Source organism: Sceloporus occidentalis, unplaced genomic scaffold (genome assembly GCF_023333645.1).
Source record: "Sceloporus occidentalis isolate IW3139 unplaced genomic scaffold, rSceOcc1.0.p SCAF_14, whole genome shotgun sequence".
Classification (NCBI taxonomy): Eukaryota; Metazoa; Chordata; class Lepidosauria; order Squamata; family Phrynosomatidae; genus Sceloporus; species Sceloporus occidentalis.
In genome coordinates, this window is record NW_028316994.1 from 9,265,795 (window position 1) to 9,292,584 (window position 26,790).

At 40.4% G+C, this 26,790-nt stretch overlaps 2 protein-coding genes across 2 annotated transcripts in view; one reads left to right on the plus strand and one right to left on the minus strand.

Annotated features, from left to right (window-relative positions):
• Positions 1–19,720, plus strand: part of ITGAL (integrin subunit alpha L) — a 52,082-nt gene extending 32,362 nt beyond the window's left edge. Inside the window, exons 15-30 of the mRNA XM_089480517.1 lie at positions 1,076–1,206; positions 3,047–3,207; positions 4,663–4,814; positions 4,973–5,101; positions 5,680–5,753; positions 7,191–7,332; positions 7,735–7,839; positions 8,453–8,532; positions 9,295–9,381; positions 10,865–10,940; positions 12,523–12,633; positions 13,869–13,940; positions 14,728–14,832; positions 15,758–15,853; positions 17,203–17,310; positions 18,565–19,720. Of these exons, the coding sequence (XP_089336643.1) occupies positions 1,076–1,206; positions 3,047–3,207; positions 4,663–4,814; positions 4,973–5,101; positions 5,680–5,753; positions 7,191–7,332; positions 7,735–7,839; positions 8,453–8,532; positions 9,295–9,381; positions 10,865–10,940; positions 12,523–12,633; positions 13,869–13,940; positions 14,728–14,832; positions 15,758–15,853; positions 17,203–17,310; positions 18,565–18,759 (1,824 nt within the window). The 3' untranslated portion in view covers positions 18,760–19,720. The remainder of the gene's footprint in view (positions 1–1,075; positions 1,207–3,046; positions 3,208–4,662; positions 4,815–4,972; positions 5,102–5,679; positions 5,754–7,190; positions 7,333–7,734; positions 7,840–8,452; positions 8,533–9,294; positions 9,382–10,864; positions 10,941–12,522; positions 12,634–13,868; positions 13,941–14,727; positions 14,833–15,757; positions 15,854–17,202; positions 17,311–18,564) is intronic.
• A 436-nt stretch (positions 19,721–20,156) lies between these two features.
• Positions 20,157–26,205, minus strand: ZNF629 (zinc finger protein 629). The gene is made up of 3 exons (XM_089480252.1): positions 26,076–26,205; positions 24,018–24,123; positions 20,157–23,498 (listed from the first exon to the last, which is right to left on the minus strand). The coding sequence occupies exons 1-3, from the start codon at positions 26,127–26,129 to the stop codon at positions 21,442–21,444; spliced, it is 2,217 nt and encodes a 738-aa protein (XP_089336378.1). The 5' UTR covers positions 26,130–26,205; the 3' UTR covers positions 20,157–21,441.
• Positions 26,206–26,790: the final 585 nt, after the last annotated feature.

Consider the following 26,790-nt stretch of genomic DNA (forward strand, 5'->3'; position numbering starts at 1 on the left):
CCTCCAGGACAAATCTTGCAAAGAAAACCCTGTGATAGGACTGCTTTAGGGTCAGAAATTACAAGAAGGCACATAACAAGTGAGAGGAAAAGCTACTTGGTGGCAGCAGTGTTGTGAGATGGCATTGGCAGAGGGAAGAGATTGCAGCAGTGATACTCTGGTGAACTCTTGTTAGTACAGTGGGCTCTTGGTATCAACTGGGGTTTAATGCCAGGACCTCCCACGGGTACCAAAATCCATGGATGCTCAAGTCCCATGAAATACAAGGGATAGTAAAATTATGTTGCTTATATAAAATGGCAAAATCAAGGTTTGCTTTTTAGAATTTATATATTTTTGGAATATTTTCAAACCGTGGGTGCTTGAATCATGGATAAAGAATCTGTGGAGGGCTGACAGTACTACAGGAAAAGAAGCAATGCAAAGCTGTTTCTCACTGACTTTGACCTTGAAAACCCTATGATGAGACTGCCTACTACGGGCCATTAAGTTAATTAATTAAAGGCCTACATGAATCCAGGACATCCATGTATCAAGTAGCCTGCCCATCACATCCTTGCATGAGCTGTTTTCAGTCTGAAGACATACTCAGAACAGTGGCTCACACTGAACCACTGAGGATAATTTGAGCTCAGGGTGAGGAAAGGGGCCATTGGGAGGCTGTATAGGGATTGGGAGGTTGCTGGTGAGTGAGAGGCAATGGGCCACATCCAACCAATGGAGCCATTGCCTTACATGTTAACATTCTAAAGGTAAACCTTTGCAGAGCAAGCATAATTGAACCAATTACTAGAAAGAGACTAATTAAAAACTAAATTGGATTTTAAAAAAATTATCTGTATCCCCTAGCCAGCATGACCACTGGCTATGCTACTTAGGAGATACTATGTAGGAGATACCTCCATGGGGGGGTGTCTTCTGGTCCCCTTTTAAAGCTACTTGAATGAGTAGCCATCACTGCATCCTTTGGCAGGCAGTTTCATAAATCAGATTTGTGCAAAAGAACAGATTTCTAAATGAATGGGTGCATTATTTTAGCCTGCCTTTCTAAGCCAGTGGCCTATCTGTCTTGCAGAGAATTACGGGAGCCAGCATTTCTCCCGGCTTGAAATTCTTTGGACAATCCATCCATGGAAAGACAGACCTCAATAGAGATGGCCTCATAGACATCACAGTGGGAGCCCTGGGAGAAGTAGTGGTGCTCCGGTGAGTGACTGCAAACCAAGCCTGTTGGGTTCCCCAGCTGAAAGTTATTAGAGCCCAGGGGTACTTCTATGCCTGCACTCCAGATCTGTTTCTCAGAATGTCCATTGCTTCAATTGATATTTTTTTTCTAACCCTTATTTTCTGGGGGAGCATTTTCTAGGGGGAGAGGTTGTCACTGGGGAAGAAAGAATTAACCACTTATTTACTGTAATTGGTGTTTGCTACCCATTGAGCAATTAAACATAGAAAAAATGTTAATTGCTATCAGCAGAAATATTCTTCCTCTAACATAAAATTGATTTGCAGAGGGCTCAGTTGGGTAAGAAAAATCTTGTATCAATCTTTCCTGTCCATTACAATCTCCCCAACTCTCCCACGTCACATGTAGCAATTAAGCATAGAATAAATGCTTCCATTAAGGTCAGTGGAAACCATCTTCCCCACCACCATCATGCTGCACTTGGCTGCAGTTTTACCTGGAGAGAAAGTAAGAGAGAGAAGGGGAGAGAGTGGTGGAGGCATGGTGAGAAAGGTCCAAGACACACTGCAAAAATAATCCAGTCTGAGACCATTTAAACTGTTAGGGATGATGGGAGTTGCAGCTCTTCTCCTGGCTTTCACTCTCACCCCCCTGGTCAGCGGAAGAACAACCAGTTTGACCAATAGCTCTGAGAATTGGCTGAAGATGTCTTCCAATCTTCTCTGGAGTCTGCTGGTTCTTGTTCAGCTCTCAAGACACCAGTCAACACAGTAGTCTTCTATAAAAGATCTACTTTTATTCTAATATATACACTATGCACAAAACAATTTACTACTCACAAAACTCACACTACTATACTCCTCAATACCCACAAAAAGTATTGCCATACATTATTGCTTATATAGACATTTGTCTCTCAACTCATTATACAGTTGCCACCTCCTGGGCGTGTACATACATTATGATTGACATATCATACTTGGCTCAATCTTTACCTCACATTGCATCATACATTACTGTCCACTCAATGACTTTCAGGTGAAATCAATTTGCACCTTTTCACTTTGTCCTTGCCACATGTGTCCTTGGCTTTCAGGACCTTCTAATTACATTATATGCAACACCTATGTGCCATTTCAAATGCTTTTGCTGTGTCATGTTACTTTCAAATACATTCATATACATATTATATTTCTTGTGACTATATATCCCATGTTGCTTTTTCCTGACATAAACTGCCCTGGCTCAGTGCTAGGGAATCCTTGGAATTGTATTTTATTGTGTCACCAGAGGTAAGTGACAGAGAAGGCTAAATGTCTACAGTTCCCAGAATTCCCTAGCATTGAGCCAGGGCAGTTAAAGTGGTCTCAGACTGTATTATATCTGTAGTGTGTTTTGGACCAAAGAGGGAAAATTGTCTAAATCCAGTTGCTAGCCCCAGGCTAGATGTGATTCATTGAATCAATGGGATTTTAAAAAGTGCTAATTTATCATTCAACAACACCATCCTTTTGAATTCCATGGTGGTACAAAAACTGCTGCAAGAGAAAAAGGAGCAGTGCCCTTTTCAGGAGCAAGAGGCCTTGTAAATAAGAATTAGGCTGGATCCACACAGCAGAATTAATGCAGTTTGACACCGCTTTAACTGTCACACTTAATGCTATGAAATTCAGGGATTCATAATTTTGCGAGGTATCCAGCCTGATCTGTCAGATAGCTGTGGTGCCACATAATTCCATAGATGACAGTTAAAGTGATGCCCAACTACATTAATTCTTCACTGTGGTAGCAACCTTAGTCACAGTAATAGTGAGCAGTAGGGAACAGTAAGTAATGATTATCATTTTTTGATACCTGCAGCTCCAGACCCATTGTCACAGTGGTCCCACAGGTGACATTCTTGCCCAAGGAGATTTCAGTGGAAGAAGTGGAATGTTTGGGGGATGCCACCTCCTGGAAGAATAAGGAGCTCAACCTCAGCATCTGCTTTGACACCAGCTTGGCCACCAAGAGCTACCAAGGTGAGGTGGGTTGTCAGAGGGTCACGTTCCAGCTCTTTCACCCTTATTCTTCAGTCCAATAGAGAGTTCATCATCTGTGTCTGTAGCATAGATACTACATAGGGACTAAGACTTAGCTTTGTTCATTTGCTCTATTTCTTTGAATTGCCATCATTTTTAACTCATTTGTAGTAGAGAATCCAGATAATAGCATTGTCTGCCCATTGCATTCTAGTGTGGAGTTTTGTTTTGTTCTACTGGTGTTCTCCTACTTTCTTTTTTCAGGCCAGAATGGTGTAAATTTCCACCTAAAATGGTGTCATTCTATTTAGTGTGGGCTGTTAAAGAGCTACTGAAGATTTTAAAGGGCTACTGTGTTCTTGATTAAAAACTTCCTCATTTCCTTTTCCTGCCTTTTTTATTCTGTTGACAGTAACAGCAACATTATTTATTAGTAGACCCTTAACAATGGATCCTTTTTCTTTGTAGGCGAGGCTTTAACTACTTTTGTTATGAAAGAAAATGAAAAAAATGTGAAAGGAAAAAAGCTGTTAAAGCATTTCCTCTTGCTACCGGAATAGAAATAAAAGGCAATGAAAGGCTCCATCCATGAGGAATCCTATTGCTGTGCTAAACAGAAAGCAAAAACAGATGGAAACTGCGAAGAGGCCAAATAGTACTGCAGTAGATCTTTCCTAAATAAGACATACTTTTGACTAAATACTGTAGAAGAATCTTAGCATAAAATATCAGCATGTTAAGTACTGTCTGGAACTATCATTTTATTAATTTTGCTTCCAGCTCACTGTGGAAAACATGCATGTTATCAGTAATAAAGAGCACTTGTGTGGAATCAACCCAGAATCAAGTTCACTATTTGCAATTAACCATAGAATATTGTTTTAAATAAAGATAGAGGTTCTGTCTTGAGTGATGTGATAACCTGCAATTATGCATTTCTTCCTATCATCTGTATCATCATATATTCATGCGTGGAAGTGTTTTATCTATTGAATTTCTGCCAGTTTGACAAGAAATCCAAAAGGATTAAAGGCACAGGAGTTCTCTGTATTAAAAATGTATCCACCCTAACCCTCTCTTGTAATGCAGAGCCTTGTTGCTGCATTGAAGGACCAGAAATCATGTCCCATCTCCATTACATCCAAGCATTTTTTACCTCCCTAGGACTCAAAGATAATGCCTTTCTGTTGTCATCCTGTAGACCATGGATGTGCAGCTATGGTCTACACGATGACAACTGCTGTAGACAGTGCATCAACCTTTAACTCAGGAGTAGGGGATTTCTTTCAGCTCCGGGACTGAATTCCAATTTCAGAAAAGTCTTGGGGTTGTTCTCCAAATGTGGCTAGGTCCCAGGGCTAAACCACAGCATGCAAGACCAGATGTATTACCTGGAAGTCTAGACACTTTGAGTTTTCCATCCGTGACTTATACCTTCTTATTCCCTCTCTCCAGAATCTCTGTCTGCCAACCTCTCCTATCACTTGGAGATTGACGCAAACAGAATGAAGAACCGAGGAGTATTTAAGAATGGAAAGAAGGCCATAAATGGGAACCAAAGAATCACTCAAGGGCAAGTGTGTATACAGGAAAAAATAAACATAACGGTAAATAGAGATTTATTTTTATTCAATGCAACTTTCTTTGAGTGGGATGTGGCAGCTTATACAGACACCTCTTGGCCATTGCTAAAGGTGTGGCTGCTTTGGGACAGAGTTAGGAAAATGCTGAGTTATATATCTAAGTGGTGTGTGTCTCCTTTTAGAACTGCATTGAGGATTACATCTCACCAATCAAGCTCTTTATGAACTTCTCCCTCAGCAGTGACAAGGATCACAATGAAAGGCATCCAAAGCCTGTTCTGAACCCCCTAAGCAACATGACAATAGTAGAGGTGAGAGGTGCTCCTGGAGAGAAAGTAGTTTTAGCAAAGAAGGTAGACTACATGCTTTGACTAGAGCATGGAGTTTAGTGGTTTCTGATAGAGAAGAACTGGACACGTAGAAAAAGGTGCAGAGCAAAGACTGACACCTATGGCATATAGTGGAGGCAGAAATTTTAGCTAGGTTTGAGAACATTTCTTTTTGGAGTGAGCTCCAAGAATTTCCAATAGCATTGTTACTGGCCAAGCTGTTTGGAGATAGAAATGTAATTGCTATTGCTATATTCTGGGAGTTGTCATCCAAAAGAAATAACTTTCCAAAGCTCTGCATTTGGGATGTTGAAAAATAGCTACAGATTTTGCTGTGCAAGAACATATATGGAAATAATTTTCATCATAGAATATATTTTTGAACCTCAGAAGCTAGATTGAATCTCAGGGACTAATAGAACTTAACTTTCTGGTAGGAAAACAAACAGGAGCCAGAGCAAGCTGGGAAGCAGTCTAGAAATGGGCTGACTCTATCACAGCTGAACAGGGAGATTCAATATGTTGGATATTAACTACATTATTCTTATGGACAATGTTAGATTCCTTTTACGAAGAACTGTGGAACAGATGGCGTGTGTGTGGCTGACATGCAAATCTCCTTCCATGACTCAGGGTGCGTAGAACATCTTTGATGCTAGCAGTTACTGCTTTTAAATACATAAATAAATAGGTTAGATTGGCTCCCTCTTTACTTTTTTTCACAGACAAGTGAAGACTTTTCTGTTTAGACAGGCATTTGTTTATTAAATATACAAGGCCTGTCCTACCAAAATAATATGTTGGATCTTGCTAATCATTTTGGGGTGTGTGTGTGTGTGTGTGTGTGCACAAGTTTAATGTTATCTGTTTTAATCTTTAATTTTTATTGTTAAACCTCATTTTAACTTTTGTACCTTGTGGATTTTTAACTTTTTTAAACAGTTTATCACACCGGGGGAAATGTGGAGTTTAAACAGTGATTAACCTATGAAAATCATGCAATTGACATTAAAATGCAATTAAAATGAGATTAATAAAAGAGCCAATATCCCGTGAATAACCAGGGAATAACCATACAATAAACAGCAAAAAGTCATTCACAGGAAAATCCTGTGAATGATTTGCTGCTGTTTCTTGCTGATTATTCACAGGATAATGGCACTTTAGCCACATTTCATCTCAAAGTCGTGTGAAAACTTTTAGTGCAATTGCAGGATTATCACAGGTTTTTCACAGGTTAATAGCACTTTGAACATGACGTCATGTGAAAACCTTTAGTGCAATTGCGGGATTATCATGGGTTAATCACTGTTTATACTTCCAGTTCTCCCCCATGTGATAAACTCCATAGTGTGGAATAGGGCCAAGTCTAAGAGAGGAAAAGATTAGCATATTTGTGCTACAGAGCTGAAATGACAGTAAGAACTAAAATACTAAATCATTCTATGACTGTCCTATGGTAATTATTTTACAAAATTTATAGCTGCAGACTTAAAGTCTGTATTGGCTGTATGCTAGATCAATAGTTATGTCTTCTCCTGAAGTATCTTGGGATCTGTAGTTTAGAGAAGCTGTTGAGAATTACCTTTTTGAGATCCCTGTTCTTTTTTCTGTTATATTACTACAAAGCCCAGTGTTCCAGGATTGGGAGGGGGACCAACCATTAAATAATTTTACATAACTATTTTGTTCTTGTTGTTGTGTGCTGTAAGTCACTTCCAACATACAGCACCCTAAAGCAAACATATCACAGGGTTTTCTTGGCAAGTTTCTTCAGGGGAGGTTGCCATTGCCATCCTCTGAGGTTGAGAAACTATGACTTGCCCAAGGTCACCCAGTGGGATTCAAACCCTGCTCTCCAGTCATAGCCCAACATGCAAATCACTGCACCACACTTAGGTAACTATACCCTATGTAAATAATACAACCCCTAAGGCATTTTATTGAATTCTTGAGTAAGATTATATTTGAATGCTATACCAGCTTTCTAATGTAGCCAGACAAGTTAAACCCTCTATTGAGGAAGCAAGTATTGCTATCCAAGTTTTCCTCCTAACCCCTTCTTGAACAGATCTCGGGAGCTAGTGGTATCCTCTCAACATTACCTGGACATGAACTTGGAGTTGGTGAACCACCGGGAGAATGCATACTATCCAACCCTCCATGTGCTTCATATGCCAGGACTCTCCTTCCGCAGAGCCTCTGTGATCAAGGTGTGTATTCCCATGATAGAAAGACAGACCTTCCTTTTTGCTTGCCAAATCACATGTGAAAAGGCATACCAAGGTACCACTGTCTCTTATTAGCATTTCATTATGCTATAAAGCATAAATGCAACTGCAACCCTCCAGATGTTTTTTTTGCGTACAACTCATATCAGCCATAGCCAGCCCAAGGATTATGAGAGTTACAGTTCATTAACATCTAAAGGGCAGTGTATGCACACTACTGGTGTAAGGGGAAAAGATAATATTCAGAGAACTGAGATTCTCTTTAAGTGAGATTCAGAACTCACAGTCCCTGAAGAGTTGACTCTTCTGGTAATGATTTTGCAAAAGGAACGTTGTGGCTGGGTTAACTGATTTGATTGACTCCATTCTCATCTTCTCACGTAGTCTAATCACCAGATCATTGTAAACTGTGATGGCATGAAGATTGGTCAAGACCACAAGAGCCTCTCTTGCAACATCAGCCACCCAGTCTTTAGGGATACCACAAAGGTGAGTATGGGATGAAAACACCCAAGTGGCAGTAGGGGTTGAAAAGAGCTTTAAATTCAACATATCCTATGCAAGACTTAATTTGAGTTATGCCATCTCCCAGACTTGCTGCATATGCCCTAGGCTGGTGTGAAGAGGGTTGCTAGGGAAAAAGAGTATATGAATTTGACCAAGGGACAGGGGGAATTGTTGGGGGCAGGAAGCATTGGCTGGACTGTGCACTTGGTTAGTGAACAGTCCAGGACACTATTAGGATCAAACCTGATGGAGAGCTAAGGTCTGATGCATGGAACTGGCTTCCCTAGAATGGGTATAACAAGAAAGAAATAGTGTTTCAGGGTCCCATTATTCGTAAGTTTATACTTTTTGTATACTGGAATTGATGTGGCTTTTCTGTAAAATGTGCGTTAAAGGCACTCATGAGCATACAATGGAAAAAACAAAACATGGCTTTTGTTTCTTCTTTCACTCCTGTATTTCAAAATGATAATCCTCAATTGTTTGATGTTATGAGGTTGATCAGTAATACACAATAAGCAAGACACACTGGCAGGTATACAGATAGTAGACACTAGGTGTATAGTCTCATTTTTGCTCTCTCCTTCCAATTCAGGCTTTGATTCAACTCAGGTTTGGCATCCTAGACAAACGTTCCTGGGGAGATGACTTGGAAATGGAGGTAAATGTCAGCAGGTAAGATATTCTCTCTGCTGACATAAACTCTTGTTTATTTTTGCAATAAGACCCTTGTGTCCAGTGCAGTGGGAAACATTGTGGAAAAGCCTATAATTAGGAACAAAAGTTTTGAAGTAACCAATTTTCTGAGATTAGTTTATTTTTCCAGTAAAGAAGATATACCGGTAATTATATTACACTGTGATTATAATGAGGGATCAGTTCCTTTTGAAATGTAACTCCTTCCTTGAGAGGCCTCCACAGATGAGGAAGGGGAGGAAGAGCTAATATAACAGGGCTCCAGTTGGAGCAAGAGAAGTCCAGTGGTCCTGGCATGGCACTGACAGAAGCAGAGCCCAGGCCATCCATTCAGCTCCTGCAGATTATTAGAAAGATACAGAGGCACTTCATCCAGTGAAGCATCATAAATAAAGTCATACATGGCTTTTAAACCTCAATTATAGTAATATAATAGTGCCTTTGGCAGTACTTATCACATGACGTTGCCTCCAGCCCATAGCTGCTGTGTATGCCAAGTGTGGTTAGGGTGTCCTTTTTCATAGACAGGGGTAACTCCCAATCAAGTGGCAGTCCCAGGACTACTCAAGTGTAAAACCTGTTACTAGGGGAGTTGCAAGACTGGCACACGTGGCGTCAGTTCCAGTTCCAGTCGCAAGCAGCCTGTGACTTATAGCAGTTCATTTTTAAAAAATACATTAAAAGTAATTAAAATTAACTATTTTCAGCTATTTTTGAGAAATGACTGTCTCTGTCTTATAGCAATAATGAGCTGAATGAGACTCTTCATGACAACACAGCCAGACTTCGAATCCCTATCAAATACCCCATCAACATGATAGTTGAGAGGTATGTCTCTGGAGCCCTTTCTCTTGTCTTCTGCTCACCATGGATGAGGGCATAGTTCAAGTGTCTGAATTGGTTCCATCTGTATTCTCTGATTCCATGAAGTATAAGCCTACAGTTTGGTCCTGAGAATCAGAATTTCAGCATCCTAAAATCCTAGTTTGTTTGTTCTTGCTTTCTCTTCTCTCATATATGTGTGTGTGTGTGTGTGTGTGTGTGTGTGTGTGTGTGTGTGTGTGTATATTAAAACCAGGTTAAGCCTCCTGGGCTGGAGCTGAGACGTGGGATGAAGGTGGGGATCATCGCATGTCTCAGCTCTCTGAGCACGCCGAACTGCCAGCTGCCATCAGCCCGAGTCCAAGCCAGGTCCCAGCCACCCTCCTCCAGCATTTTTTAGAAGTTGGAAAGCTTTCCAACTTCTCAAAAGTGCTGGCAGAGTATGGCTGGGACCTGAGTTGATGGCAGCTGGCAGCAATTTAGTATGTGATAATTCCTGCCTTCATCCCGTGTCCCAGCTCCAGCCCAGGAAGCTTGAACCAGTTTTAAAAGGTGAGTGATAAGCTCCGTAATGATTTGGGCATTGCACTACAACTCTGGAGATCAAGTCACACACTCTCAACCCCAGAAAACCCTGTGATTGGTTCACTTGCAGGTTGCCATAAGCTGGAAATGATTTAAAGGCACACCACAATACACACACACACACACACATCCTTTCTTACCCTCTCTGCAGGTCTTGTATTCCTTGCCCAAAGTATTCCTTGCCTAAGAAAACCCTATGAAATTCATGGGTCATCATGAATCAACAGATGACATGAAGTCACACACACAGACTATGGACAGAGGAGAGACATTTAGCCCTTTGGGGTTCCATACTGCCTTCTGAATAAAAAATATTTCTACTGCTACCCTCAGGCTTATTTTCCACTGTGAGGGAAAGAGTACATTATTTTTCCCCTTTTTGGTGTGGAAGGAAATTTTGATTAAGAAACAGTATGGAGAGAATAATGGAATCCTAGAATTGGAAGAAACCCCAAGGGCCATCTAGTCCATTCCCTTGCCATGCAGGAACTCACATTCAAAGCACCCCCAAGAGATGGCCATCCAGCCTGTTTAAAAGCCTCCAAAAAAGGAGACTCCACCACACTCTGAGGCAGCATATTCCATTCTCAAACAGCTCTTATTATCAGGAGGTTCTTCCTAATGTTGAGGTGGAATCTCTTTTCTTGTAGTTTGAATCAGCTGCAAAGGTTAAACACCCCTTCTCCCTACTGTGTGTTCCAAAAACATTGGTAGCATATTGACAACTACATTCCATATTATTATTATTATTATTATTATTATTATTATCATTTATATCCTGCCCTTTTCCGAAAGGTTGGAAAAATCATCAAGAGTGTGATGATTTAAATTCAGCAAACATGACTCGCAGAATGAAGAGTGTGTTGCATCTCTTACCCTCAGGTTTGCTTTCTCTCCAATGCAGGTTAGAAGCATCTACTCAGTACGTTGAGTTCAGTTCTGTACGTCAAGAAAACAAGACCGTGACACATTCTTATGTAGTAAGTGAGCTTCACGAGTCCATAAGCCACACAAATCAAGAAATCTAGGCTTTCTTTCCTGTTATTTAGAATCCAAATGTATTAGGCGTGAAGGGAACTTATACAGCAACTTTGATGTTGATCCGATTAGTGCCTGGATGAGAGCTCTGTGTATGCAGTCTTGAATTCCATCATGAGGATATAAATACAGGGTTTAAGCCTAATAACTTAAATAAATTACTAATCTCTGCCCTAGCTTTCTGTTCTGCAAATCTTTCCTTTTAAATCTTACTTTTGAATCTGACCATCTTTAAAATGCAGGTCAACAAAATGGAATGCAGTGGATTTATTTCTTTTACAGGCATATCTCAGTTAACAAAACCTCTAAGAAAGAAGCTCCTTTTTATAATGCCTTTTTATGCTTGACCAACCCCACTCTTTCTCTTCATCCTCTGTCTAGCTGACAGAAGCACAATTTTTTGATGTTAGATTGTGGCAGATGTTTGCAGTAAACGAGATTTAAAATAGATTTTATTTTTTTAAAAAACCGCAAATGCGAGAAGTTTATCACACCACATTCCCACAAAGGTGAAATATTTTGAAGTTAAAGTGAAAGCAAAAGGGAGAAAAACAGCAGCTTTTTACTTTCAGGAAGTTAACTTCACATAATTTCACTTTAACAGTGACGTTGTCTGATAAACTTCCCACATTTGTGGGTTTGTTCTAATTTAAATCTAGTTTAAATCCAATTTTTGAGCGGGATTTCGCTAGTTGATAAAGTCCTGAGGAGGTTTGAAGTAGAAAAGAATGGGATTCTGTTCTACCTGATCCTACTGTAGTTAGGTGTGCCTGCCTACAACAGGCAAGGTAAACAGCAGAATCCCTTACTGAGCAAGTGTGAACAGAGGGGCGAGAAATGGGAAAGCTGGTTTCACCAGCTACCTCCAGTGTGTTTTCAAAAATCACAGACCTATACATTCAGCTACCAAACTGGAAGTCCTAAGTAGAATTTAGTGAAGGAAAATCACTGGTTCAGATTGGGACGATAATGGCAGCATAAGTTTAAAGTTTTCCTGCCCCACACCTTGGAGTTTATCACACGGGAGGAATTTCTCTTAATTTTGAACGAAAAGAAAGTGGGGCCAGAACTCATTCATGTGAATTCGCTAGTTCAGCGAATTTATGTGAATTCGAATTGTGTTCGAACTGACTTCCCATTGCCCGAAATTGCATGTGGTAGTCTATCACGCAATAACGTTAAACCCCATGATTGTGTTTGGATTGCCATTGGATTATACTTCCAATTTCCCTTGTCTGATAAACTCCACTGTTTCCAGTCCACCTTCACCTCCACTGTACCAGCTTTCTTTAATTAATCTGACAAAACACCAAAGCATAACATCTTGTCTGGTTGTAGACTCAGTATCTGATGATCAGAGAAGATTGTACTGAGCTAGAGGGGATGATGAAAAGTCTAGCTTGGATATATCAGTACTTTTTACTGGGCTACTGCTGTCTGCTTCAAGTTCTCTATCGCTTGGAGTTTCAATTTGTTAAGCTTTCCTTCCTGAATCTTTTTTTCTCCCCTTTGCTCCCACCGCAGGTAAAAAACTGGCCCATGGGAGCTTTCCCGTCTCCTGAAGTATCAGTGTTTGTGAAGGTGCCAACCACAAATCCTGAAGGGCTGATATGGGAGGTGGAAGGTGTCCAGACCGTGAGTACTAGCAATGGGGGGTAAAAGGTGGAAGCCCAGCACCCTCTAGTGCTAAATTAGGGGATGCAAGGATCGGTTGAAATTGCAATATAACTCCTCATCAGCAGAGTTCCAAGGAAGAGAAATATATGTTGCTGCTTAAATGAGGATTCATAATACTGTCAATTAGTGTTTTTTCATTGAAGGTAGAATTTCTGTTGATTGACCACACTTCAGAGGATCTGTCATTTTTAAGGTGTGTCTCTCATGATGTTCCAAAATGGGTGCTACATAGTGGATTGAGCAATCACCTTCCTTTTTACAATCCCTCCTGATTTAAACACATGCCTTCTCCCAGCATTTCAAGCATTTGCTTCTCTGTACCATTTTACTGTTCTGGTGTGTATCTGAAATTATTTTTGTTTTAAAAAAGAGTGCCTGAAGTGCAGGGCTCCTTGCTTCTGAGTAAACTTACTTACAAAGAGGCTATAAATCTTTTCAGGATAGTTCTACAACCTGGTTAGGAAATGTCTCTGCTATTTTGTTTTGTTTTTAAAATGCTGGTAAATTTCATTGCCCAGCTAAGAAATCTGGCTGTTTGGTTAGTGACAGCTAAGCAATCTGTCTGCTTAGTAGGTGGCAGTTAGGAAATCTGGCTGCCAAAAAATCTGGCGGCTTCCCTACCCCTGACATCTGAAGAGTTGCCTTTGTTTCACAGTAACCAAATACTGTTTTTTTTTAATTATTATTATTATTATTATTATTATTATTATTAAGCTTTATTTATATAGCGCTGTAAATTTACACCGCGCTATACATACATTCAATTAAAATAAATAAAATGAAGCTACCTATGGCATACATTCTACAAAAATAATGAAATATAATACATATTAGTACATGTTAACATTCAATAAAATAAGGCAGACAACAAATTAAAATAATTTTCAGAGGGAGAAAGAAAGGATTCAATGAAAACGAACTGTATTTCAGTTTTATCTCCTTTCTCCTTAAAAAAAACCATCAATGCTTTTCTTCTCCAGTTTCTCTTCCCAAGTGCAAATACTGAATATCATAATAAAATGCTTACTAAATTTAAAACCATAATTAAATGGGTTTTAATTCTATAAATTATTCAAATGCATTTTTAAAAGAACTTTTATGGTTTTTTTTTCCCTGATGTATTTTAATCTGTAATTGTTTTGCCATTTGTTGCCTTGAGTCCATGGTAACATGGATTTCTTTCTTCTTCCTAGGATCCCTCTGTGTTTTGTCAGCCCATTCAATTGGAAAAAAATACAAGCAAACCTTCTGAATGGATTGAGATGGTAAATTATCTCAGTATGATTTTTTTTTAAAAGTCTTATATATTTTTGGAAATTTAATAAAATTAAAATTACTCTTGTTCCCTCCATGTATCAGCTCCCACACCAAGGGGACTTGCAATATGCAGTTTAGCACAAGGGAGACAAGAGGGAGAGGAGAAAGAAATGGAAAGAGGAGTAAATAGGGGAAGGATATTATCTATTTCATTAAAGATACTTAGTCAAAGCTACAGGAAGGCAAAAGTGAGAAGAAGATAGACTGAGATTTTTTGGCAGATCTCTGGGTGATTGTGGGCACAGTGGCAAGTGTTTCTTATTCTTATTCATAAATTTTAATTATAACAGCAAATTTGGATTTCCTCCATAAACTAGACCTCTGAAATGGCAAAAGTTTAAGGAAGACAAGTGGATTTGTGTATGTGAAAAAGTGAGAAAGAGTATGAGAGATAGAGACAGTGAGCAAGTTTAAGGATTACTAGCCTGTTTGGTACTAAAACAAAGTCCAAGGATTGTTTTTTGTGGGGTTTTTGGGCTATGTGGCCATGTTCTAGAAGAGTTTCTTCCTGATGTTTCGCCAGCACCTGTGGCTAGTGAAACGTCAGGAAGAAACTCTTCTAGAACATAGCTACATAGCCTGAAAAACCCACAAAAAACTATGGATGTTGGCCATGAAAGCCTTCGACTTCACAAAGTCCAAGAAGTGGGTGGTTATAGTCCATTGTGGAGGTGCCAGCAAGATATCTTAAATATGAATGGGCCCTTTCATAAACTCCTCTTGTTTTCTTCCTAGCAATGTGCAGTTGGTGAATATCGCCTCTACAGGTGTGATCTTGGACAGATAAATTCGTCCATAATTAATATGACTGGGGTGATGTACACCAAAGGCAACATGAAGGTAAAAACTCCAGAATAGTTTTGAACAAATAACTTGTAACAGATCCTTTTTGTACCCATCCAGGTGTAGAACTGGCACGGGTTAAGAGAATGGGAAACGTTTCCTATTTTATGGTCCCAGTATTTACAGTGCTTTGAAAAAGTATCTAGCCCCTCTCCCACCTTATGACTTTGGGGGCTGTTACAAGCTGGAATTGTTATCTCTGATGTTAACAAGATACCGAACGCTGTGGAGTTGCAAAACATATTTATTGTGGCACAGAAGTTACATTCACTCAACTGGGATTAATCCAATTTAATGAGTGAAGGAGGGCATTACGTTTTCCCAAATCACCCTAATCAGTATTTTCCCTTAATTAGTATGTATTTCCCCCTTAATCAGTATTATTTCAACTTATTGGAGGCAGGAATTATTCTTAGGTTTTCAGACAGGGATCTTGTTACCTGAGATGATGGGAACTGAATCTGAGATCACTAACAGGTAAAATATATTCTCTCTTACTGAGCTCCAGCCTGTCTCCACTTTTTGATGTTTGTGGCTAAATCCAGTATATGTCTAACCTACAGCAGACTCACTGAAATGAATGGGCTTTAAGTTAGTTATGGCTAACAAGTCGCATTAATTTTAAAGGGTCTACTCTAGGTTGGACCAACATGAGATCTAACCCTTAGCTTACAATTATATTTAATATGAACAATAGGAATGACATGGCAGGTGTTCTCTATTTTCACCAGATGTGTTGATCATGATGTGAAGATTTTAATCTGTAAGATGTAACTACATGTTTCAAGATCTTTGAAGAGAGCTCCTTAATACACAGACCCCATTAGCACAAGTTCTTTAAATGAAAGTTAGGATTTCTTGCATGTGAATTATGTTACTCAGTATGATTGGAATCTCACTACCCCATTCTCTATCTTGTTAGCATTTCCCTCGGTTCAAGTTGTGCACAGCATTGTGGTTAATGTTTAATACCAGTAGATATATGAACTTCTACAGTCAAGAATTTGCCCAGTTTCAGGTAGGAAATGCTTGTTTTTGGAATTATCTATGTTCCTTCTTTATTATACTTCTATTGTTTGAAACTTACATTCATTTAATCCCTTCCACGGAAATGTTATTATTGTTGATTAAACTGTTTATTTTATGGCAACCATTCTTAAACTATTGTTTTCAAGCTCCATTGCAGTGGTCCAGAATAAGTTACAGAGCAGTAGGAAAAACCTGTATTTGGTCCTACATTTGATTCCCCCCCCCCCTGCCCCCGGATTCAAAATAGATGCTATTTAGACTTGGCCTGAATGATTGAGCACAAAAAGGAAGCCTTGCCTAAGGGTTTTCATAATTCAGCACTGAATTTATATTTATATTCCAAATTAATCAATGCAAATTTTTAAAAAAATATTTCAGTCACACAAGGGAAAATCTTTTTATCTTTGTTTGGCCAATATAATTTTAAGAATGAAAGGTTGTTGGAAATGTTTTAAACAGTATCTAATCTATGAGCTGTATATTCTGAGCAGCATGGCATTCTTTCTTCTAGAATGGAGTAGCAATTGGATGTTGGATTGCATCTACCAGCATTCTCTATACTTGGCTATGTTGGCTGGGACTGATGCGCGATTCAGTTTAACAGTAACTAGAGTTAGCTACCATCCTGTTTCAGAGCAATGGATTGTGTTTTTCAAAATGAATCTGTTCCTTGACTCTGTTTTTATTTGGGTACAAAATACACTGCTACTTTGAATTTTGGGTATACAGAAATCAAGAGCCAGTGTTATGTTGTGGTTTGAGTGATGGACTAGAACTCTGGGAGACCAAGGTTCAAAGCCCCACTCATCATGGCAACCCACTGGGTAATCTCTATGCATTAGATGAAGACAATGGCAAACCTATCCTGAATAAATCTTCTCCAAAACAACTCTATGATGGGATCACTGTAAATCAGGGTTGACTTTAAGCCATATAATAGCAACATGCAGCAGTTACTGGCTGGCTTCTCTGAAAGAGTGCCAAACCTTCTTTTGCCATTTGCTCTATCAAGACATTTTGCTTGGGTTGTTTTTTATTATTACTATCTGATATTTGCACTTCTACTTTAGAAGAAACAAACCTATTTAGTATATTCTGGACATCATATTTATTTGAAGAAAGGCTGATAAATAAAAGAAGGCTTCAACATAGAATAATATGCTATTAGGCTGGGATGCCAGCTTTGAATGATAATGCAAATATCCTCCACTTGCTGAACTGGGTCCTTGAGAATCAGGCTGTTCATCTCAGATGACATTCAATGTGTTTGGTTATGATCCGCTTTCCTTCTCTCTCTTTTTCTTTCCCTCTCCTTCCCTTCTTCATATATCCCTACAGGAAACAGAAGTGGAGGTGATTTTTAAGATGAATTATCTTCCTGTTATAATAGGCAGTGGGATAGGAGGCTTGGTCTTGCTCATTCTCATCATTGTAGGACTTTACAAGGTAAGTCTGGAGGTACTTTTGTTACTATGTGGAGCTGAGACCTCAATTATCTTCTGATCAATTGAATAAAAAGTGTTTAAAAAGTAGTTTAAATCTGCAATTGCTGATATTCAAATGTACACCAGTTTGTAGGAAGCTGCCTTATACTGAGTCAGTCTAATTCAATACTACCTATACAGACAGGAAGCCACTTTTCAGGGTTTCAGATAGGAATCCTTCCCACACTTCTTTGAAAATACCAGAAATTGAATCCAAAATTTCATTCCAGCAAAGAAGATGTTGCATGATTGACCTGTAATCTGTCCCTGAATTTGGCTTTAGTAGTAGTTAATGCAAGTTGCCTCCAACATGAAAAAAATATTTCAAAGACTAGAATGTGCACTAGGAGAAATTCTTAAATAAAAATTGTCTCGTCTAAAATTTGCTAAATTCATTTCATCATTGTTTGAAAACCACTTTATTAGGTAACCTTAGGCATGCCATATTTAGACTTTTATTCTCAAACATTACAGGAAAAGCAAGAGAAAAATCCATAAATGTTTTCATGTTGATGTAAATAATTCTATCCTTTTTATTGAATGAATGGAATGAAAGAATACTCACCTGATGGCAGAGGATCTACATTTCTGCATCTGGAGTTTTGTTTAAAAATGGGCATGATATATTTTCATATAATGGACAGGGCTTTTTTGTTTGTTGCAGAAAGTAAGCTTATTTGTTGCAATATCCATGTTTCCATTAATTGTATGGAATGTCCTACTTATGATGAGAAAAATGAGGCAATCTGAAGCCTCTCACTTGTATCCCCAGAGGTGGAGAGTAATGGTCCATTTCATTTTGAGTAATTATATTTTAAAATAATCTGCATAATCCCATAATTAAGATCTTCAAAGTTCTATAGGGGTGAAGAGCAGAGAGTAGCTTTCTCACTGGAAGCAGTAGGATGGAAGAATGTGCCACTTGGATTGGATTGTGCCTGTTAACTATCACAATTCACAGAATGCAAACTGTTTTACAGTAATAGTTTTTTGTGTAGTGTGGAAGTCCCAAAAATGAAGATGACTGGGTTAAATTGTGGGAGGCAATACGTTGCCCAAAGACATTTAAATCATTTTAAATTTGGATTTGAAGCTGAATGTCCTATATTCAAACTGACCATCTTTCTTCTGCTGCTAATAGTTTCCCTTCTTCTTTATTTCCTTTTTTTTCTTTTTTTTCTTTTTTTTCTTTTTTTTCTTTTTTTTTGGTCTCCAGTGTGGATTCTTCAAACGTAATTATAAGGCAAAAATGGACGTCCAAGAAGAAAATGAGAATGTGCTACAACCAAAAGGCAATTTAGGTGAAGATACAGAGAAAGAAGCCAAATCAGAAAGTGATGTGGAGGATGATAAAGAAAAAGAAGCTGATTCCTTGGCAGACCCATTGAATGGAGAAGCTGAGGCGAAATGACCAAATCAGCTTCTTGGACTATAATCATGATATTTGGCCTAAATGTTTTTGCAGGAGAGAGATTTCACTTTTACCATTTGCACATATGCTGTGGTAAAATAAGACTGTCACTGCATTTATTTTTGGTGTTTCCATTGGTGGTCTTGCAAAAGCAGTGGTCACCAATAAATGATACGGCAATGCACATGATGTGGTGGAACAAGAAGTGCAAATATGTTTATGTGCTGCTCAATGATGAATGGCCAAATTATTTGTATAGGTATAGATATGTATTTCATTTGGTACTTTTGTAGATTATAAATGATAAGCACAAACTTGCAGTTTGTGGGCTAAATGTCAGCCCTGCAAACATTCTCTGTGTCCCTCAGAGCCCAGGAGACTCACCTACGGTACTTTTCTGTTATCACCCATCAGCTGATCATCCATCATCACTCTTTTAGCAGTGCTGATGCAGCCAAGACCACTGTTTTTGTAGAGTGGGATGCTGGGTGTGAGTATGGACAAAAGAAGAAGCAGATATTAATGGGAAAAAGATGAATGACTGAATGAGAGAGAAATTATAAAGGGTAGAGCCATACTTACTGCAGGAAAATCACAGTCTTGGTTGATTTTCACCGTGGGAATGTGATTTCCAGGCCTGAAAAACTATCGACTGCCAACAGTAAGATCTCTCTCTCTCACACACACACATCCATTATACCAGTAATTGTTTGTTTTGAGTGTATCTGTAAGAGCACTTCAGGCCTTTCGAGTCCTTAAATAGATATTTTGAAGTAGGAATTGTGCACGTCATTCTTCTTCCCTTTTACTGTAGAAACAAATATTTCTGGAAAGTTCAGCAAGACAGGATTCATCTTAAGACAGAAAGTGGGTCTTTTAAGTGCCATTTGTATCTGCACTCTCTTTTTCTATTTTCCAAGAGATTAATGTTGCACTTTGATTTGACCAGACTTGATTAATATAATACATTATATTTTTAAAAAATTAAGAGTCATTCGTTATTATTTTTCAATATTCATTTTTCAACATGCATTAATTTGAATATTTCTTGAACGTTGTTTTATTTTATATCCCATTTCTTACTATGCTATAGTACCCACAAGGTGTTCTCTAATTTTTTAAATAACATAATCACACCTGGCACAATGTATATGTTTTTCAAATTATCTACATTGTAAAAGAGAGTGAATTCAAATACTTTGGTAAATAGCTTCACAGCAAGTACATCAGAAGATATGGGTGTAAAATAGATATTTTTGAACTCATACCAAAGGCCAGGACTTTACATAACCACAAGGATTTGGGAATGCACTTTGAAAGCTTTGACTTTTTCAATAATTTTCCATCCAGCTGAGAACCGCTAATGAAATTCCCTTAGTTTTAAAAGAGATTTTCCAGAACACAAGTCTGGCCCACAAATCATTTAGTTCTCTGGACATAAGCATTGGAAACTTGAATAGCTGCCTAATTTATGAAGGTATGTGTACATTGTGTGCAAAAAATATGTGCAAATAACTTCCAAATGTTATTGTGTGTCTTCAAGTCATTTCTGACTTACGGAGACCCTAAGGCGAACCTATCACAGAGTTTTCTTGACAAGGTTTGTTCAGGGGAGGGGGTTGCCTTTACCTTCCTCTGAGGCTGAGAAAGGATGACTTGCCCAAGCTCACCCAGTGGGTTTTCATGGCCAAGTGGCCATTCAAAACCTGGTCTCTAGAGTCGTAGTCCAACAGTCAAACCACTACACTATGGTTATCTACCCAAATACCAAGTTATATGGAATCACATATTGTCTTGAAATTTATTTTAAAAATGCTTAGCTGAAATATAAAGTTATATCAAAATTTAAGTTACGGCATTTAAATGGAATCAAAAAGAGCATTTATTAGTTCATAAAAGGGAGACATGGGGAAAAAACAGGAAACGGGAATGTTACAAAAATAACTACAGTTGAGGATAGAGGGTAAAAGATCTGGAGCATGCAATAAAAGTTTTAAAAGCTCTTCTAGTTAAATACTGGAGTTTTACATATGTCCCCAGATTTGTCTGGGCTTCTAAATAACTGAAAATAAAACATGATGTTAATGGGGTTAGCTCACAAAGCACCTTTTGTTTTGCCAGTGATTTCAAAGCTTTCTGATGAAGATGTGGTGCCCCTCCTACCAAACCAATTCCAGGTATACAGCAAGAATTGCTCCCACAGTAAGGAGAGGCTCCCACTTCTTTATGTCAAGGCACCTACCTCAGGGGAGGAGCCTGATGGTTTAAAACAGAACGTGGTTTGAGTTCCACAGCATGGCACGCCATATACGTATGTATGGTAAGATTAAAAACAGACTGGATAAAGCCATCCAATTTGGAATTAATTTGAACAGCTAATGGCACAAGACTTGGGACAATACAGGAATCTCAGTCATCATACAACTTGACCAGGAAGCAGCCACTCAGTGCTTCCTAGCCCAGGCATGCAGGTACTGGGGTGGGGAAGGGGATCATCCCCAGCAATCTCCCACCAATACAAATACAGCCATAGTCGCTGCAGAAGAACAAGACCACTTTGCATCAAGATACAGTTTGGCTATTTCTGTCCATTACATCTTGAGTGGTGGCTTCCTGCTTTTGGCTGTCAATAATTCCCTGGGCATGCCATTCCCATTCTCTTTTCCACTATAGCCCAGCTATTCACTTGAACTCCAGAGGATCCTCATCTTTGTTGTGCCAAGCGTGTCTCCTACTCCTCCCTCTCTCCCCTTCTCCCTCCAAGCTGTCCTCTCCATCTCCCAGCCAACTTTGTCTGTCACTATCACCTTCACTGTCCTGCCACTCCTGTTCTGCTCTTGTTTTCCTCTGCCTGAAATTATCCTCTATGGCATTCCTCCACTCTGCTCTTATGTTTTCTTTTTTATCATCCTGCCAATTGTGCTCCCCACTCTCATCCAGACACTTTCCCTGCATGCTTTGACCACTACCATCATGCAGGACCTCCTCCGTGCATTCTTCTTCTTCTTCTTCTTCTTCATCACCATCATTATCATCTTGACACTTGAGCCTCATGCCTTCATCACCATCCTGCAAACCCTCCTCCACCCTTTCTTCGTCATCATCGATCTGACACTCCAGCCTCATGCTGTCAGTGCAATCATCCTGTGACCCCTGCTCCACACCCTCATCCTCTTCATCTTGCCACTGTATCTTCACTCTTTCATCCATGCCACTTTTCCATTCTTGCCTCATGCTCTCTCTGCTACCATCCTGCAATTTCTGCTCTCCACTCTCATCTCCATCATCCTGCCATTCTACCCTCATTGCATCATCCCCATCATCCTCCCACTCCTGTTGGATGCCCTCATCCCCATTTGTGTGCCACTCTTGCCCCACAATCCCTAGACCATTTCCTTGCCACATGCTGTCCACCTCTCCTCCCACCTCTTGATCCCCAATACTTTCCATGCCGGCACCTTCCCACCCTTCCACCAAAGTCATTGTCTCTCCTCTTCTCACATGGGCTCGTCGGTGCTGAGAGAGTGCCGATTTCTGCCCAAAACCCCTGCCACAATAAGGGCATCGGAAGGGCTTTTCACCAGTATGGGTGGCTTGGTGCTGAAGGAGAGCAGAACTGCGCACAAACCCTTTCCCACAATCGGCGCATGAGTAGGGCTTTTGACCAGCATGGATACGCTGGTGTATATGATAGGTGGAGCTGACACTGAAGCTCTTCCCACACTGGCTACAGCAGTAAGGTCGTTCACCAGTGTGTGTGCGCTGGTGTTGCAACAGTGCTGAGCTGACACCAAAACTTTTTCCGCACTCATCGCACTTGAAGGGTTTCTGACCTCGGTGCACCCGCTGGTGCTGCTGAAGGTTGGAGCTCTGGTTGAAACCTTTCCCACAGTCCGGACAGCGGAAAGGCCGCTCGCTCATGTGGATCCTCTGGTGTCGGATGAGATGGGAGCTCTCGGCAAAGTGCTTCCCACACTCCGGGCAGCCAAAGGGCCGCTCACCAGTGTGGGCGCGGAGGTGGCGGACCAGGTCAGCGCGAAGACGGAATGTCTTGGTGCATTCCCCACAGGAGAAGGGTCGCTCCCCTGAATGGAAGCGCTTGTGCTGGGTGACCTTGGAGCTTTGTGAAAAGCATTTTCCACAGATGGAGCAGACATAGGGCTTCTCTCCTGTGTGGATCCGCTTATGCTGAATCAGGTCAGAGCTATGGCTGAAGCTCCGGCCACACTCTGGACAGGTGAAAGGGCGTTCACCCGTGTGAGTCCGTTGGTGGATGATAAGGTTGGAGCTCTGTGAGAAGCCCTTGCCACAATGGGTACAGCGGTATGGCTTCTCACCTGTGTGAGAGCGCATATGCTGAACAAGGTGGGAGTCTTGGCGATAGCTTTTGTCACAGTGGGGGCATTTGTAGGGTTTCTCACCAGTATGGACACGACGGTGCCGGACAAGGTGAGAGCTGTTACTAAAACTTTTCCCACAGTCAGGACAAATGGTGGCTTTGGGCACCTTGTCATTATCAGAAAGATTGTCCACAGATTCCTGTTCCCCCGAACTTACAAATTCACCATTACTGGCTTCACAATTAGTACTTTCTACCAACCTCTTTTCTGCCATGACTCCCTTCTCTGGAGAGACTTCATGTTGCTTTTCTGCACCTCTGTGAATCTCCTTGTTTTCTTTCTGTATTTTCTGTGGTTCTTCTTCCTCTTCATCATTTTCATTTATCATCTCAATGCCATCTGTCAGAACAAGTATACTACAGATTTTTACCTCAGTGTTTCCAATTATACTCAGAATTTTATGTTGCATGCTCTTGACCATTGGAAAAGCATACTAAATATGTTAAAATCAACAACAACAACAACAGTGAAGCTTGTTTTTTGAATCAGATTCTCTTTTCCATCTTTATGCCACAATAGCTTGCTAGAAAAAGTAATGCAAGCTGCTTTGGATAGAAAAAAATTCATCTACCCACAATTCTATACTTTAAAGAATAATGATACAATTGTGAGTAAAACTAACATACAGAAAGCAAGTGGCAATCAGTTCTCTTATGCATTAATAAAACTCTTAAAACTAAAATGTCCTTTCTCATAGTCCTGGGAATTTGTTCTATATTATGTTCCTTTCGGATGTTTAAAGAAAGCCATAATGAGATGGTGGCTGGCCCAAGATTATTTAGAAAGTTTATGGCTAAGGCAAGATTTGAAACAAAAGATCCCCTGGTTCACAGTTAGCCATTGCATTACATTCCTCACCTCTTAGCGTCTCCCCTTCACTTGAATCCTGAAGGTCCAGGACATATGCTTCATTTGCACTTTCCATGCGAGAGATCACAGCCGCATTAGGATCTGGTAAATGTGACTGTGGGGGGGGGGGGGTGGAAAAAAAACAGATTTGCATAGAATTAGAGTACAGGCGGCCCTTCTTATAAGCGGATGTTTTATACATGGATTCAAGCATCCACAGATTGAAAATGTTCAAAAAAAGTATAAATTTCAAGTATCAAAGCTTGATTTTCCACATTTATAAGGGGCACCATTTTGCTATATTTAACTGGACTTGAACATACACGAATTTTGTTATACACGGCAGATCTTGGAACCAAACCACAGTGTATAACAAGAGTTCACTGTATATAGATGTCTAGGCTCTGATGAGCTGTTGAAACTCAAAGAGTAACAGTATCTTAATGTAGTGGAGAATACAACATTGTATAGAATTTTATTCTACGCATTGTATAAGATTTTATATAATTTTATATTATATGTTGTATAAGATTGTACAGAATACAATGGAAAGGATACCTTCCTCACATATATTCTACAGAGATCCATAATGGTCTCATGCTCACTAATAACTTATTGTTGTTGTTAACTGCCTTTGCGTCAAACTCGACTCATGGAGACCCTACGGATGAGACATCTCCAGGCCCCCCTGTCCTTTTCTGCTCTGCCCAGCTCCTACAAACTCATATTTGTGGTCTCTTTAATAAAGTCCATCCATCTAGCATATGGCCTTCCTCTCTTTCTACTTCCCTCTACCTTTCCTAACTTGGGCGGGATACAGACCGCCCCTTTGGGGTGGCCTGCACCCGCCCCTTTCCCTGACAGATCGGGGCCTGAGCTACCACAGTGGCAGCCCAGAGGCCCCGATCTACCGCTTTTCCTGGCCTCGGGGAAGCAGCAAAAGGCTGCTTCCCTATGGCCTGGAAAGGGGTGTCCTTGGGGCTTCATGCTCCAGGACACCCCAACAGCAGCGGGGAGAGAAAGAAAGGGGCCACTTGGCCCCTTTCTCTCTGTATCACTGGTGCAGCTGTTTAAAGGCTGCACCAGTGATACGCGCGGCGGAAGGAGCTCCAAAACGGAGCTCCTTCTGGCACCGCTGAAAGGGCGCCACAAGCGCCCTTCAGCGGCGCCAAGACGTAACAGCCACGCTGCACTGTTTGGACGTGATGCGGCTGTTACGTCAAAATGGCGGTGCCCATGTAGACAGGGCGCCGCCATTTTTATGTACTCAATTCGTACTAGGGTTAGGGAGCGTCTAAAAAGGACGCTCCCAGGCAACCCTAGCATGTACTGAGTACGTGCTTAATGGCCCGTGTAAACAGGGCCATTATTGTCTTTTCCAATGATTTATGCCTTCTCATGACATGTCCAAAGTATGACAGTCTACCTCTTGTCATCTTGGCTCCTATAGATATTTCTGGCTTGATCTGCTCTAGGACCCATTTGTTTGTCCTTTTGGCTGTCCATGGGATCCTCAGCACTCTTCTCCAGAACCACATCTCAAATGAGTTGATTTTCCTCCTGTCTTCTTTCTTGACTGTCCAGCTCTCACATCCGTACATGTTCACAGGCAATACAATGGTAATAGGGAATACAAATTATAGAACAGTCTTATCCCACAGCTCCTTCCACTGAAGACAAGGATCCTACTGTGCGATATACCATCCATAGAAGGAGCCAGATAAAACTGTCACCTTTGTGCTCCAGCAAAGAGTTCTATATAAGAGATTGTTTCTAAAACCCAGACCACTCAACACACTCGGTCTCTCACACATGAAGCTATTTTGCACAATGCAAAAATGTTTTGCACAGTGCTGAAGCTATTTTGCACAATCCAACTATGGTTGTATCCCTACGCTAGGCTGAGAGGGCTGGGTTCTTCCTTGTCTCCAGTTTGTGCATTCCTGTCATCAATCACAATTGCCTGCCTCCTTTGCTGGTGTGCCTCCCATCCTTTGCACAGCCCACCTCCCTTTATCTTCTACTTATGCTGCCCAGTGAGATGCTCCTGCCCCAGCCTTGACCCACCTTGTCACTTGATGGGGTCTCCCCTGATGTCTTCCCTGTTGGCTTTGTTTTCATTCAAGAGTGGCCATGGGGATGCTGCAAGGTGCCTAGCTCTTGAGATCCGCTTGCAACAGGAAGGTCCCTTCATGATTAAGCCCCTTCTGCAACTGAACTTCCTTCTGAGTCCTTTCTAGGCAGCAGCAACTGTAAAAGCTCTACGGTTTTAACTCAGTCACTTCCCCTTGTGAGCCAGATGATCCTCCTTTGCAGAGACGTCCTGATCCCAGAGCACTGCAGCTACAGGATGATGACGATGGTGTTATTTATCTTGGGAAGAAACTCAGCACATGTGCAATTCCTTCCCCTTGCTGGGAAGTCCTATTTCTTCCCAAATATATTGCCTGCTAGTTTGCTTTTGCATGGGATACCTGTTAATTAACTTAATATCACTGGCATGACAAATAGAGTAAGAAGTGGCACATTGTGCAAGTAAAAGACTGACCCTAAACATCAGGAGGATAGAAGCTGTGAGTGCATGCCACTGAGTGCGTCACTATACATTCCTGGTCCATGGATTATAAAGCAAAAGTAATCTCTGATCCTCTCTTTAATAATAATTTTAAAATGATTTGTTTATATTTCCCGCCTCTCCCTGCGGATCGAAGCGGGATTACAACATAGTAAAATACAAAGTCATAATAAAAGTTTACAATAATTCCAAACTCTCCTTTATCCC

What these genes read in the sequence shown, in the direction of transcription:
- ZNF629 (XM_089480252.1), bottom strand. Translation starts at nt 26,129, where the DNA reads ATGAAAACAAAGCCAACAGGGAAGACATCAGGGGAGACCCCATCAAGT. An exon ending in AGACCCCATCAAGTGACAAG is followed by an intron (nt 24,124 to 26,075) that starts GTGGGTCAAGGC and finishes CCCCCCCCACAG; the next exon opens with TCACATTTACCAGATCCTAA. An exon ending in TGAAGGGGAGACGCTAAGAG is followed by an intron (nt 23,499 to 24,017) that starts GTGAGGAATGTA and finishes TTGTTCTGACAG; the next exon opens with ATGGCATTGAGATGATAAAT.